Source organism: Schistocerca nitens, chromosome 1, assembly GCF_023898315.1.
Source record: "Schistocerca nitens isolate TAMUIC-IGC-003100 chromosome 1, iqSchNite1.1, whole genome shotgun sequence".
NCBI lineage: Eukaryota > Metazoa > Arthropoda > Insecta > Orthoptera > Acrididae > Schistocerca > Schistocerca nitens.
Window position 1 is genome coordinate 791,535,992 of NC_064614.1, and position 16,482 is coordinate 791,552,473.

General features: G+C 40.9%; 1 protein-coding gene across 3 annotated transcripts in view; it reads left to right on the forward strand.

Moving 5' to 3' along the window:
- LOC126262262 (alpha-tocopherol transfer protein-like) overlaps positions 1 to 4,436 on the forward strand; it is a 204,173-nt gene extending 199,737 nt beyond the window's left edge. For all 3 annotated transcript variants that reach the window (XM_049958760.1, XM_049958778.1, XM_049958770.1), the window contains exons 5-8: positions 2,547 to 2,740; positions 2,823 to 2,939; positions 3,151 to 3,244; positions 3,907 to 4,436. In XM_049958760.1, the coding sequence (XP_049814717.1) occupies positions 2,547 to 2,740; positions 2,823 to 2,939; positions 3,151 to 3,244; positions 3,907 to 4,100 (599 nt within the window). In that variant the 3' untranslated portion in view covers positions 4,101 to 4,436. The remainder of the gene's footprint in view (positions 1 to 2,546; positions 2,741 to 2,822; positions 2,940 to 3,150; positions 3,245 to 3,906) is intronic.
- The last annotated feature ends 12,046 nt before the right edge of the window (positions 4,437 to 16,482 follow it).

Consider the following 16,482-nt stretch of genomic DNA (forward strand, 5'->3'; position numbering starts at 1 on the left):
AAGCTTTCGAAATGTGGTGCTACAGAAGAATGCTGAAGATTAGATGGGTAGATCACATAACTAATGAGGAGGTACTGAATAGGATTGGGGAGAAGAGGAGCTTGTGGCACAACTTGACTAGAAGAAGGGATCGGTTGGTAGGACATGTTCTGAGGCATCAAAGGATCACCAGTTTAGTATTGGAGGGCAGCGTGGAGGGTAAAAATCGTAGAGGGAGACCAACAGATGAATACACTAAACAGATTCAGAAGGATGTAGTCTGCAGTACGTACTGGGAGATGAAGAAGCTTGCACAGGGTAGAGTAGCATGGAGAGCTGCATCAAACCAGTCTCAGGACTGAAGACCACAACAACAACAACAACATAATGACATCATGATTGCTAATCCCCATTTCTATACTGACAATGTCAATAAGATCTGGCCTATTTGTAGCTAGAAGGTTTGACATATTTCCATTGTGTGTGGACTGCTGGGCTAGCTGCTCAAGACAATTTTCAGATAATGTGTTCAAAAGTATTTTGCATGACTGTCTGTACACCCCCCCCCCCCCCCCCTCAAATGAATCCCCAGTTTGTACTCCACATGCTAAAGTCACCTACGACTAGTATTGCATGATCTGGGTATTTAAATGCTGTTGACCGTAGACTTTCTGTGAATGACTCCAGAACTGTCGCAGGAGAATCGGGTGACAAGTAAAAACATTCAACAATTAACTTGGTTTCACCTTCACCTGTTATACATGACCAGATGACTTCACTGTCACACTCATCTTTGACCTCAATAGAGAGAACATTTTTGTCGACAGCAATGAACACTCTCCCTCCTATGGCCTCTAATCTGTCTTTCCGTTATATGTTCCATGACTCATTAAATATCTCAGAGCTTTCCACTTCTGGTTTCACCTGGTTCTCTGTTCCCAGGATAATCTGAGTACGAGAACTTTTTTGAAGGGTAGTAAATTCGAGAACTTTATGATGAATACTTGGACAGTTTACTGCTAAAATTGTGACAGTCAAAATGTCTTTATTCTGAAAGCTAGTTGACTTCCCTTGCTGCATATCGACTGGCGAGTGTTCATCAGAGCCTAAAAAACCCCCATGTGCAATCCATTAAGTTTCCTGTTACCCAAATAGCTGCTTCCTTTTGGTAGTGCACCACTGCCCTATCAAGGGAGTCCTGCAAATCCCCACACGATAACCCAAGTCTAGAAATCTGCACCCAAAACTGTCACAGGGTCAACGAAGCTTTTGGTTGAAACCTTCCACTCGGTTCCAAGTTCCAAACCAAAGGACTCTGATCATCTCTGGGTCACAAATTGTGAGCTCTGCTTGCACCTGTGCACGAGGCCAGCAGTTCTCACCACCTCCGCCAGCCACCTGTACGAACTGGGGATTGCCTCAGAACCCATGCGACAATCTTCATCAGTGCGACTGTGAGCCACAATATGCAGACGAGTGCACCCTGCACACTCAATAGCCACAGGCAATGCTGCCTCCACTTTTTGGATGAGGCACCTGGCAGACATACTGAGTGCACATTGGCTTTCTTTCCAGCCCTGTACACAATCTGTCTAAGGGGCTCTATAACACATCAAACACTAGAGCTCCCATGTGCCTGCTTGGACCCTGCTGAAGGAGCGGCTACCTGCTTACTCACAGGATGAATGGGTTGCCTAGCAAGACTAACTGAGGAAGTGAACTATGAAAGCAGAAAATGCTAGATATGCAAGTTGCTACCCTCCTGATGCATTACCAATGGATGCTGATGCGCTAATAATCTCATAGCTGGCTGTTCAGTGAGCAATTGTTGCGCTACAGACTGAATGAATTTACACTTACTAAAACACGAGATTAAACCTCTTAAACAGAGAAACAGGAACAAAATTTAATAAATGTACTAGTTGGAAAACACAGAAAGAGGTAAACACGTAACGTGCCACTCTGTAGACGTGTATCAGCTGAGGGTGTTTGAAGCTGACTTCTGAACAATTCTACTGCTGCCAACACATATTGCGTGTAACAACCATGAAGATAAGACACAAGAAATTAGGGCTCATATGGAGGCATACAGACAGTTGTTTTTTCCTCTCTCTACTTGCAAGTGGAACAGGAAAGGAAATGACAAGTAGTGGTACAGGGTACTGTCCACCACACACCGAACTGTGGCTTGTGGAATATCGATGTAGCTGTAGATGCAAAAAATGAAGTTTTGATACTGTGACATTCTTTGGGGGTGCTCTTGAAATTTACAATTTTTAAATTATTATTGTCATGCTTTTCTAAGCATTTCAAAAGTGTAAATACAACACACCAAATAGGCATCTCAATATCTGCAGCTCTCTCTCTTTCTTTTTCCATCAGAGGTACCAGTGCAGCATACCGGTACAATCCATCACAAATCAAGCACTGTTGTTACCACTTAAGTTTTGTTCATTGATATTAACCTGCACATAATACAATCAGATAATATGGGGTGCGTTTGACATATTCAAAGTATACAGACAAGATAACTATGGATTATAAGTCACCAACGTTTTTTCCTGTAGGTGTGTTTGACCCATATAAATTCACAAATGAGGACATGTGTCGTGTTCATGGGATTGCATGGGAAACTTTGATGGAATGTGAAGAAAATCAAGTGCGGGGATATGTACACTTTGGTGATGGAGCTGGTGTTGGCCTCCCATATTTGACATTGTTCACACCCCGAGAAGCTGTTCGGATAGTTAAAAATGGAGAGGTAAGTTTGGATACCTGTGGCTGAGTGTTTATATTTTTATGTATCACACATATTAATAAAATATAAATATATTTTATTGCAGCGCACCCTTCCAATGCGACACAAGGAAGTTCATGGGTTTAATATTCATCCTTCACTGAAATATGCATTGGACTTTGGATTTTCATTGATAACAGAAAAGATCAAGAAACGAATCAAGGTGATATGATATGATTATTCTTCTTTTGCTCCTTGGCATAGTGATAATATGGTTAATGATAAAAAATAAAAATGTTCCACTATGTTACAATAACATGTTCATAGTGGGTGTTGTTTTCATTCCTATATAAAAAAAATACAGTTTATTCATATAAACAAAATTTTATGCCGTCTCTTATGTTTCTGTAAATACGGATTTCATTTATTTTCAGCTATACACTTGTGTTGAAGACACACTGGACTTCATAGATCGCAAGCTCCTCCCTAAAGAATATGGAGGTGTTATGCCAATGGCTGACATGATAAGTATGGCTTAAAACTAGGAGTTATATATAATTACTGTACTTAAAATATGTGACTATGTAACAAATCATTCAAAATCTTATTTCAGACATTGAAACTATTCCCATTATCTGTCTGTAAACTAAAGAGTGAGCAACACTCATGCTGGAGGAAGTGAACTTTCCTAATGAGTATCACAGCCCCAAAAAATCAAATTCCCCTATAGTAAGGTAGAGCGGCATGCAGTGATTTACGTAGATTCTATTCATGTGTGTTTGTGCGTTAGTTATATAAATTACTAATTTCTGTATTCCATACAAAATTAACATTTTTGTGAAAAATAAACATCCTTCAGGATGTATGAGCACTGCATTGCTATTGGTTTAAGAGGCACACTGTGGAATGGCTGATACAAGTTGGTGAATCAGACTGTATTCACTCCTTGTGGTGTAGCTAGGCAGACAGTATGGGGACTTGGCTGCTCAGTCTCCAGTCTGCAGGCAAATTATAAAAAAATGTGAAAGTCATTTACGCAATTGAAAAATTATTTAACCTTGAAGATTTATTTAGTGATCTTTATTTATGGCTTTGTAATTTTGATGGCCTTTTGTTACTTGTATTATAAATTATACGCAAATTTCAAACATATGCACAATAGATACAATTTTCTGCAATTCCTTTCACAGCTTTATGGAAAGAGGAGCTGAGACAATCCAGAGACATACTATTGGCCAATGATGAGATGAAGATCCGAGAAGAAATGTACAGTGCAGCAGCAAAAGAAGGTGCAGTGTCTGCTCTCAAGAAGGGGATGTACTGTGGCAGAGAAAATGACATGTTTGGTATAACAGGAAGTTTTCGGAAACTAGAAGTTGATTAATAATGAAACTGCATTCATCTACTGCAGATTGGCGACATGTCTTTTCAGCTTCAAAGTGTTGTCCAGAACTGTTTCCCCATATTACAATAAAGAAAACTGGAAGAACAAGAACAGTAGCCAATCAGCAATTACATGAACTAATTGTTTATTTATGTGGCTTCCAGCAGATATGCAAAATTAGTACTGTGAAACAGAACTTAGTTGTAAGACTGGTCACACACAAATTGTTATAACTTGACTTCACAAAACTTTCCAAAGATGATGAAGCACACATCAGAAGTGAAAATTTACTTGTCATATAATAATTTGAACTATGCAGTTATTTATAAATACGTATGTACCATGTTTAATGTTAATTACTTTAAAAAATTAAATTTTATATATACATAATATAAAATTATTTTTTGACACACCTATTAATAATCTTTTGTGCACATTAACATTACTGTGAATGTCAGTAAAGTTCCTACTAGCTTTAAATTTATTTAGATGATGCAGTGTCGCATTTAAATTGGCGAAAAATTTGTGGTGTTTCCCAGATGGTATAGAGGACAGGACTCAAAGTTTTCACCAACTGTTGGCTCTGCCTATCTGAACATAAGCCTAATGAAACAAATCACGCTTCAGTTATTCACAGTCATTCCCAAAAATGAGGAACATCCTACCCACAACACTTCCCACCCCTCTCAAAGTAGTATCTGACGATCTCCTAGCCAATACTTATGCTACACTTACAGCCACCGCCTTGCCACATGGGCTACACCCCTATAAAAGACCCAGGCACGGCCTGTCCAATACACAAAACTGGTACACCCAACTCCACTACCAATCTACTCCTCCACAACACAATTCCCCCCACCTGTAGCTGAAACAAGATCTCCGGTGCCACATTTTGATCCTGTGCACTTTCTTCCTTTCCCTCTCTGTCATCAGCCATCCTTCACCAACCCTTCCTCCCACTTTGTGCTTCCTTTCACCCATAACAACCCAGTGTCCTAATCGAGTTGCAGTGCTGGCCCAATGAAGTCAGCAGACATGAGATGCAGATGTACAGATGCATGTATGGATGTTAAACAGTGGAAAGCCCAGGATGGAACAACAAGAGTATCACAAAAAGCATAAATTGCAACTAAGCAAAAATTGCAACTCACCATATAGAGAAGACATTGAATCAGACAGCACAATGAGAAGCCTATTATACATTAAAGCTTTTGGCCAAAAGGCATTCTCCAAAATACAACACAAACACACATTCACACAAGCACAACTCTCACACACGGCTGCTGTGGCCAGACTGCAGATAGCAACTGCACCTGATGGAGCAGCAATCTGGCATGGGCGGTGGAAGTAAAGAGGCAGCAAGGGGCAGATAATATGGCAGGAGCAGGAGCAGGGGAAGGTGTAGTGCTGCTTGTGGGAGTGAGCAGGTATGTAATGGGGACACAGTAGGACTGTCAGGTGCAGTCAGGAGATTATGGAGGACAGGGGGGGGGGGGGGTTGGGAGGCAGAAAATGAAGGAAGTAGAGTAGAGAGGACGGGGGGGGGGGGGGGGGAGGCAGAAAATGAAGGAAGTAGAGTAGAGGAAAAAAGACTAGAGGGTGCATTGGTGGAATAGAAAGCTGAAAGCTGTGTAGTGCTGTAGGGGGAGCAGGGAAGTGGGTAGGTAGGTGGAGGACAAAGGTTGAGACCAGGAGAGTTACAGGAACATAGAATATATTGCAGTGAGAATTCAGAAAAGCTGTTGTTGGTAGGAAGGATCCAGATGGTGCAGGCTGTACAGCAGTCATTTAAGTGATGCACATTGTGTTGGACAGCATGCTCAGCAACTGAGCAGACCAGCCATTTCTTAGCCATAGTTTGTCTGTGGCCATTCATGCAAATAGACATCTTGTTAATTGTCATCCCTAGGTAGAAAGCAGCACAGTGATTGTGTGAAGGGTTTGGGATTCTGGGTGGTTATAAAGGATTTCTCTAGACAGCCCATGAATAGTTTAGCACAGGATGATGCTGTGTGAGTACCCATATGAGTCATCGCATCTGTTGTTATGAGCAATCCCACTTGAAGTATACCAAGAGCCTAACTGAGGTCTTCTCAGACCGAGAAGCCCAGTTTGTGGATCACATGACTGCTTTCACAGGTAGTGCAACCATTGCTGGGATAGGAGATACACTAGACCAGAGTAGGTGGTCGTGGGAGGATTTGTGGGACAGGTCTTGGACCTAGGGCTATTGCAGTAATATGAACAATGAGGCAAGTAGTTGGGAGCAAGGGTGGAGTAGAGATGGACAACAATATTGCATAAGTTCTGTAGGTGGTGGAATGCTACTGTGGGAGGGGTTGGAAGGATAGTGGGTAGGATATCCCTCATTTCAGAGCACAATGAAAGGTAACCAAAACCCTGGCGGAGAATGTGATTTAGTTGCTCCTGTCCTGGGTAGTATTGAGTCATGATGGAAGTGCTCTTCTGTGGCCAGGCAGTGGGTATGTGGGAAGTGTTAGGTGACTGGAGAGACAAGGCATGGGAGACGAGTTTCTGCATAAGGTTGGAAGGATAATTTTGGTCAGTGAATACCTCATTGAGACCCTTAGGATATTTGGAGAATCACTACAGATGTGACGACCATGGGTGGCTAGGTTGTATGGAAGGGACTTCTTGGTATAGAATCAGGGCAGCTTTTGAAATGGTAGTGATGTGGCCATCCTTGAAGTGGAGGTCAACATTGAGATGGCTAGTTGGGTTTAGGAGGACCAACTGAAGCAATTGGGGGAGAAAGTTTTGAGGTTGTAGAATAATGTGGACAGGGTGTCCTCAACCTCAGTCCAGATCATGAAGATGTTATCAATGACTCTGAACCAGGTGAGGGTTTGGGATTCTGGGTGGTTATAAAGGATTTCTCTAGACAGCCCATGAATAGTTTAGCACAGGATGATGCTGTTTAAGTACCTATATGAGTCATCACATCTGTTGTTATGAGCAATCCCACTCGAAATATACCAAGAGCCTAACTGAGGTCTTCTCAGACCGAAATTACCCTCCCAACTTTGTCTAGAAACAGGTCTCCCATACCTTATCCCTCATCATCTACCACCTCCCACACCTCCATATACCCACCACCCGGCCACAAAGTATGCTGCATCTAGCAGCTCATTACCTGTCCCCACCACGTCCCTGCATACTTTCACAAGCAGCACTACACCTTCCCTAACTCTCTAACCCCCTACCCTGCTATCCCCCCCCCCCCTACCCATACCAAACTGCTGCTCCCACCAGGCACAGTTGCTGTCCACAGCAGCCAGAGACAGTGATAATGTGTGAGTTGTGCATTTTCTACTTTGGAGAAAGGACTTTCAGCAGAAAGCTTAAATGTATAACAGACTTTTCATTGTGTCAGTCGGCAAGTAAAAGTCTCCTCTATATGATAAGCAGCAATCTATCCTTTTCAATATTTTTGTTGTGTACGTATGTTAGTGTATGGGTACTCTATAGCTCTAAAGAAAGATATAGCCAAAAACTAGCATTGTTCTCAATCTTTTGTATGTGCCAGACAGTGACTCCTCAGCATTTCATCCTTCCAGCGAGTTGTAACTCCCTTTGATTCAGAATCTTGGCTATGGAGGCAAAGTCTACAGAGACATTATTTTTATTTCTTATATTGTGGTTGTGTAAATTACAGCATTAGTTAAACTATGATTGATTTAAAATAAGCAATACCTTTTGAAATTCTCATTGGACCATTTAGCAAATAAGGGGTGGGAGAAATCTGTGCTTCAAAATTGTGAAGATCTTGAAACTTCTTGAAACCTATGTCTGAGATGCTGGTGCTTCCTATCAATGTACTAATATTGATTAACAAAACTGAGTAATGTACTACCTTTTTATTTTAGGAATGATTGAGCCATTATTATTCAACTGACTGACTTCTATTTCATTTATTCTCATGTAAGGTAGTACTGACACAATTAAAAAGCATTTTGAATAGATGGCTGCATAGTTTCCCCTTAACCTGATGACCATGTGCTCAGGCAGATCCTTTAGTTTTACCAATATGTAAAAACTTAAATAAATCAGCTGTAACTTGATAGCCATTATCTCTTTCATGAAAGGAAGAAAAACAGATTACATAGTAGTAAATACATATTCATTCTTAGATACGTGCATATTCAGTATAAGTCAGAAAACAGATAACCTTGTCCCATGTGTATACCCATTTATATAAGCAATAATAATTGTACATCACTCCAATTAAAAAATCCCTCACCCCAGTATTCTAAACAGCCATTAGATCTTCCCAGTTAGAGTGTTAAGTGTGATGTGGTGTAACATTCATTCATTTGTTCGTTTACTACTGGACACGTTTTAGGTGCATTTACAAAAATACACTGATGATTGACAACTCTCTCACCAAATGAATTTTAACACCACAGCATATCAGATCAGCTATTTGTTTTGGCCTCAACTGAAGTCCTGTAACCGAAGACTTATCTTTCTTACCACTTGAAGTGCTGTTACATAGAAATCTTAATTATCACACCTATGAAACAACAGGTTAGTCAAATAAAAACATTTTACCGCATAGGGAAAATATTGACTTACCTGGCATAAAAAAATGTTCCTATAATTAAATGATTCTGCCTATGAATTGTACAAGTATTTATTTAATTAAAGAACTTCTAACACAAAAGAAAATTTTATTGTTTGTAAATTAATTGGAACTACAAAAATAGAATAATAATTTGATAATAGGATAAGTGAAACTGTTGTTGTCACTAAGTTATGAAAATCACTGTTTTAAGAAATCTACAGGGCTATTACAAATGATTGAAGCAATTTCATAAATTCACTGTAGCTCCATTCATTGACATATGGTCACGACACACTACAGATACGTAGAAAAACTCATAAAGTTTTGTTCGGCTGAAGCCGCACTTCAGGTTTCTGCCGCCAGAACGCTCGAGAGCGCAGTGAGACAAAATGGCGACAGGAGCTGAGAAAGCGTATATCGTGCTTGAAATGCACTCACATCAGTCAGTCATAACAGTGCAACGACACTTCAGGACGAAGTTCAACAAAGATCCACCAACTGCTAACTCCATTCGGCGATGGTATGCACAGTTTAAAGCTTCTGGATGCCTCTGTAAGGGGAAATCAACGGGTCGGCCTGCAGTGAGTGAAGAAACGGTTGAACGTGTGCAGGCAAGTTTCACGCGTAGCCCGCGGAAGTCGACGAATAAAGCAAGCAGGGAGCTAAACGTACCACAGCCGACGGTTTGGAAAATCTTACGGAAAAGGCTAAAGCAGAAGCCTTACCGTTTACAATTGCTACAAGCCCTGACACCCGATGACAAACGCTTTGAATTTTCGGCGCGGTTGCAACAGCTCATGGAAGAGGATGCGTTCAGTGCGAAACTTGTTTTCAGTGATGAAGCAACATTCTTTCTTAATGGTGAAGTGAACCGACACAATGTGTGAATCTGGGCGGTAGAGAATCCTCACGCATTCGTGTAGCAAATTCGCAATTCACCAAAAGTTAACAGGTTTTGTGCAATCTCACGGTTTAAAGTTTACGGCCCCTTTTTCTTCTGCGAAAAAAACGTTACAGGACACGTGTATCTGGACATGCTGGAAAACTGGCTCATGCCACAACTGGAGACCGACAGCGCCGACTTCATCTTTCAACAGGATGGTGCTCCACCGCACTTCCATCATGATGTTCGGCATTTCTTAAACAGGAGATTGGAAAACCGATGGATCGGTCGTGGTGGAGATCATGATCAGCAATTCATGTCATGGCCTCCACGCTCTCCCAACTTAACCCCATGTGATTTCTTTCTGTGGGGTTATGTGAATGATTCAGTGTTTAAACCTCCTCTACCAAGAAACGTTCCAGAACTGCGAGCTCGCATCAACGATGCTTTCGAACTCATTGATGGGGACATACTGCGCCGAGTGTGGGAGGAACTTGATTATCGGCTTGATGTCTGCCGAATCACTAAAGGGGCACATATCGAACATTTGTGAATGCCTAAAAAAACTTTGAGTTTTTGTATGTGTGTGCAAAGCATTGTGAAAATATCTCAAATAATAAAGTTATTGTAGAGCTGTGAAATCATTTGTAATAACCCTGTATATTAACGTTAGAAAGACCTACTGAAACCACAGGGAACGGGCAGGCAGTACTCTGGTTACAATGACTCCATCTAGAGATTAGTCATGAAAGTAAGTTATTAACGGAAACATTGAGATGTAGATTATGCTGTGTCTGATGCATGACCACGAAAAGAATGACACACTAGCCACACCTTCATGTGATTTTGGATCTTGTTGAGCTACTATTAATCACCTGAATTTACATACTCAACTAACACTTTGATGAGGGCTTGTTGACTCACATTAATGTGAGGAACAGTTTCAGCAATTTGTCTGACAGCATCCTACATTGCATAGCTTAAGCTTATGGTCCAACCTGTTATTGCCCTGGCACCAATAGTGACTACATCAGTTTCACCAAGATCTTTCCCCCAGAACAGCTTGCACTTTTCCCCCTATCTTATTAGACTGTTCCTGAATTCTGCGACCTGCCTGCATACTCATGTCTGCAGTCTCCTGGGCACTGAAGCTTCTGAAGACAAGTAGACTAAAACACAGATACTTACAGCATCCCTTAAATATATTGCCTATTTTGGCAGGTTTGACTACAGTTTTGTTATCTATACTGTTCCTAACCACGATGCTGTTAATTGAGTCCTGTCCGTGTTACTTCCAGGTTAGCACCCTATAATAAACAGCATAGACTCTTTATACTGTCAAATGCTGCAGTTTCCACATTTGTCAACAGTGACGATACCTCTTTTGCCTACAGTGATGAAAATGCAATTATGCAAGGTCATTAATTTTACAAGAGAAACACACGTACGAGTTATCAAATAACCATGTATCTGGTTAATAAATACTTTTCTTTGGAAAATATTTAATGGGAAGGTGTTTACTGTATGTTATTTAGCAACTGGCTCTACAGTAGACTGAGATTAGGTTAAATTGTACTTAGTAAAGCAGTTAATTGTTCTGTTCTATAAACAGACAAGAAAGTTATGCTCTTTATTAAATATTAACTACTTAGACTTTTCTGTGTTTGGTGACAATGTACATTGTCAATAGCTGAACCTAATTACTGCAAGCATGAATATGCTAATACTTCCACAGCTGCAGACATACTAAAATTAAACTAGTAGTTAACTATTAATACATCCTGCATTGTCCCCCACTCGTGGTCTCGCAGCAGAAACACATGTAGGCACAAAATTGGATTCTGATAACCTGTACATTAAAGGCATGAACACCACTCTTTTTACACACACGTATTAATTGTGGAATATTTCTATAGCAGAACTGTACCATGTAATGGGTTCACATCCATGGGCTTTGCAGAATGTTATCAAACGAAGATGAGCTCAACATAGAACCAGTGAAGGAATAAAAATATAGTGGGTTATGACACCCAAATTTGACAGTGTTACCTATGTTGCCATTATTATAACCACAAAGTTTTTCTAAATTGAATATTTTCAATCTGATATTTTCTATACACTAATACTCTTTGTGTTTAAATCAGTCACAGTCATAACATTACTCTGTTTCTCCTTTTTCAAAAAACTGATAAATATGTACAGATTCCTAGTATCAAGCATGGCATTTAGTCTGGAGTGGTATTCATCTCTAACATTAACTGCACTGAAACATTGCAACAAAATTTGTTTGACTTGCTCATTAATACTGTTTCATAATGTATGTGTCAGTTGTTATTCAACTGTTTTATGAATGTGTTGCCATTTCTAGGTAAAAGCTGGTGAATAAATTGGATACAAAATCTGAGAGTGCCTTCTATATGGTAATAATATTTTTCAAAGTCTTTGCCACATCTAGAGATCTAGTCTCTTACAGTACATTCTGTAGTAGGTCATTCACTGTGACTAGCTTTCTCATCAGAAATGTATTCATGGCTGTAATTATCAGCAACTGTAGTATTATTTGTTCAGCATAAATTTCAGTCATGAGTTGCAAATAAATTTTATTACCTTTATATAATAATAATGATGATAATAATGATGATAATAATAATAATAATAATAATAATATAGTAAAATAAATTTTATTACCTTTATATAATAATAATGATGATAATAATAATATACAATAAAATTTATTTGCAACTGATGACTGAAATTTATCTTTAAATAATATCCAGGAACATGAAACTTCCATCACATATCAAAACCATGAGCGATCCTTCCTGACCCTTGTCTTTTGTGTGTACTGCTCCGACAGACTGATGTACCCAGGCACACATCACAGCTGTCTCCTACTTTCCAAACTCCCAGAAAGCTCTCCAAAATACCTTACTGGACTGATACTTCTTGGAGATGGCAATGGTTATGTCCCACCTTGGTGTTCATTTCAAGAATGAATCAGGTTGGATTCAGGAACATATTTCACCACTTAGATTATATTTTGAGCGTTAGAATTCAATTCTTTTTAATGAGGTAGATCTTTCTTTGGATGTGAGGGCACACATTATAAATATAGTACAATCAAGTATTACAGTTGCTCAACTTATCCACATTCCTCTCTTATCACTAAGCTGTCTAAGAAGAAAAATCCATGACTCAAATGCATCACTTTGGTTAGCTGCTTGTTTCATGATTAACATTTTTGAAGTTTTACTATTGAAGAAGTAAAACCACTTTTAAGGACTGTTGGATCATCTGCACAAACATTGCAATGTGACATTTTGTAAGTGAAAGCTTATTTACAGTCTGATATAAACTATGGTAGTTTATATGTGAACATGAAATCCACCTTTTCTACCAAGTAAAGTCCTGTAACAAATCATGTGTCCAAGTCATTATATGCGCAAGGGTAACTCAAATTACGAAACACAGGACAGATTTATTATCATTATGTTTAAGTATGAGGTTATGTTTGTAATTACACTTCTTGACAACTGCTAAGGAGCAATTGCCAGTTACTACAGAACAACCACCAATGATAGTAAAAGGAAATGTAGAGCGTGGAATGTGTTAACTGCAGCAACGCCTGTGCAAAAATGCTCTGTATTCTTTCAACAATTCATGCAGTATGATTTTTGACGAAGGTGGCTGTGGAACCAAGATTCCATGTGCTAAAGCAACATGTCTGCAAGACACGAGTTGAGCACTTACAATCGTGGACTAGCAGTTGGGTGGCTTGGAGCTGGTCAGAGTGTCATTACTGTGGCCAAAGTAATGGGTGTGTTCTGAAGTGTCATCTTACAATTTAAAAAAGCCACTGAAGAAGGAAATTCAATGTAAAATCATGCCAGAGGTCATAGGCAGACCACCATTCCACAACAGGATCGATATGTAGCCCTAATGGCGAAAAGGAACAGACACCTCACTCCTAGACAGATTGCTGCAGACCTTGCAACTACTACTGGTACACATCTCTGCCAGAACCATTCCACGGTGATTAAATGAGGCTGGTTTGTATGCTTGGAAGCCTGTTAAATGCATCCCATTTCAACCACACCATTATCAAGAAGGAATTCATTTGTATAAGGGCATGCTGGTTGGGGTCAGCAACAGTGGTCAAAAGAGGTGTTCTCTGACGAATCCTGGTTCACTGTGGCAAGTGATTCTGGCACCAATTAGTGTGTGGGAGGGAGGGAGGGAGGGAAGGAGGGGGAGAGGGGGGGGGAGAGAGAGGGGGGGGGAATGGGGGGATGGGGGGGGGACGACTACATTATACATCACAGTACATTCATTCATGAATGTCATTGGTATGGCCTTGACCAGTGGCTGAACACCACTACCTAATCTTTGCTTGAGGTAATATTACAACACAGCACCACTATAGGGAGATTATCCTGGATCATGTCCACCTCTTTAGAGGTGCAGTACACTATACACCACAGAATGTTCATGAATGTCATCAGCGTGGCCTAGGCCTAGGTGTTATGATGTAGGCAGGCATTATGCACAATGGCCAAACACTGTTGTATATCTTTGTGCAAGGCGCCGTTATAACACAGTACTACTGTAGGGAGATTATTCTGGTTCATGTAAATCTGTTTAGGATCTGACTTTCTGTTTATGGACAGTGTCCACCAACACAGGACTGCTGAGGTGTTGGTCACACTGGAAATCAAAGGTGGATGGATGAACTGATGGGGTTAAAAAAGGACAAAACTACGAGGTCATTGGTCCCTTAATCATTTATGTGTCAAGCCAGGAATAGCCCCCAGAGAAGAAGAACACAAGTAGCTACATGGACATGATAAAATCTAAAGAAAGAGAACAATGACAATGAGTCTGTCAACCAACGACAGATATAAACAAATAAGAAGAACTAAAAAGGTGTGAAGGTCAGGAGCCAGGCCACACCACCAAAGCAAGGGCAGCCATGAGACTCACCCTGTTCAGAGCAAGCAACAAGGCACCATTCCACTCCCTCAATCAGCTGATCGATGATGCCACAGTGGCCTACATTGCAGAGAGGAGTAAAAACCACTTTCATGGGTAAAATGTAAAACCAAATCAGCCACTCTGACATTGACCGCTAGCACCAGAGGTATCATGTCAGCAACCTAAAGTTTCGCCTTAAGGTGGCCAAATTAGGCCAGTCCAGTAGGACGTAGGCCACCATGAGAGAGGTACCATACCAATAGCGGGGATTCTCGCATTGGAGGATGTCTCCATGGGCCAGCCAAGCATGGCCACTGCAAAGCTGACAGAGGACAGTAGATTCCCTGCGAGAGGCATGAAGGGAAGACTGTACATGGTTGAGATCTCTTTAATGATCCACAGTTTCTTGAGAGAAATGAGGGTATGCAATATGCATTCCAAGCCTCCTACAAATGTTGGCACACGGTCAAATGAATGTCCAGTTCCAGTATCCCTATCCCCAAAGGCAGCATTCCGTGGCCAACATGGCCAACCAGTCCATGTACATTCCTTGGGTTCCCAATGTGATCAGGGGTTTATACAAAAACAACTGACCATCCAGCATGGTGGAGGTCATACAGTAGAGCGAGGATAGTCACAACCAACAGGTGTCGAGTGTAGCACTGGCTGACAGTCTGAAGACAAGGTTCACAGTCTGAAGACTACTCAAGGAGTGAAAGCCGATTAAGAAAGATTTGTCAGTGCAAGAATGAAGGTTGCTGAGGGCTTAAGCAATGGCTATGAATTCTGTAGTGACTGCACTGCATCCATTCAGCAGGAAGCAGAGGTGACTGCATCTTGCATGTATGTAGCCAAAGCAGTACATCCATTGACCACAAAGCCATCAGTGTACACCATATCAGAGCCTGGAAATGAATCAAGAACGTCCAGGAAAAGTTGGCTAAAAACCGTAGGGTCTATTGAGTCTTTTAGGTCAAAGGAAAGGTTGATGCAGATCCAAGGACAGAGCACACACAATGGTGGTGCACACAGTTTCTCTCTGACAAGAGGCAACAATGGGAAAAGATGCAAGTTCAGAACAGAGACTGTATCCAAAGTGTGATCATGACTCTAGACCTTGGCCTCTGTAGTGTAACATAGTCCTTCCTATCAGGAAAAACTACACAGTAGTTCAGATGCTAAGGGCTGCAGTCAATGCGTATTGCATAATTAAGAAACAGTTGTTGGAGACTGATCAGTAGGGGAGGGATGCCAGCCTCTGCAAGTAGACTGTTCACAAGGCTGGTCCAAAAGCCACCTATCACAAGTCTTCCCCACAATCTTATATCGGCTCCACTATCCACAAAGCTGAAGCCGATGCTGAGCCATGCGCTAAGCTCCCATAATCAACACCTGACATAATCAGAGCTTTCTAGAGCCGCAAAAGTTAGAGTAGTCTACACCCCAGCTGACATCACTAAAACAGTGAAGAGTATTACGGAGTGAACAGCATGTTGGCTTAGTTTGGCAAAGATGGGGAAGCCATATCGACTAGGCATCAAAGACCAATCCCATAAAATGATAAGACTTGACCACATTGAGCATCTGGTCCTCAACATAGTATTCAGGTTGGGGATGAGCAATACAATGGCAACAGAAGACATGACCCAGATCTTAGTGGTAGAAAACCAGAAGTTATGGGTGAGAATCCAGGACTATGACTTTCATATGGCATCCTGCAACTCAGCAACACCCAAGCTGAAGAGCAATAGTAGATGCAAAAGTCATCAGTGAACAGGAAGGCTAACACTGTAGTTCCCACAGCTGTAGATAAATGACTGATAGCCACTAGAAAAGGTGGAACCTCAATACAGACCCCTGTGGGACATCACTCTCTTGTATATTGGGAGTACTGTGGGAAGCACCAACTTGAACCTGGAAAGTGTGGCAAGACAAGAAGTTCT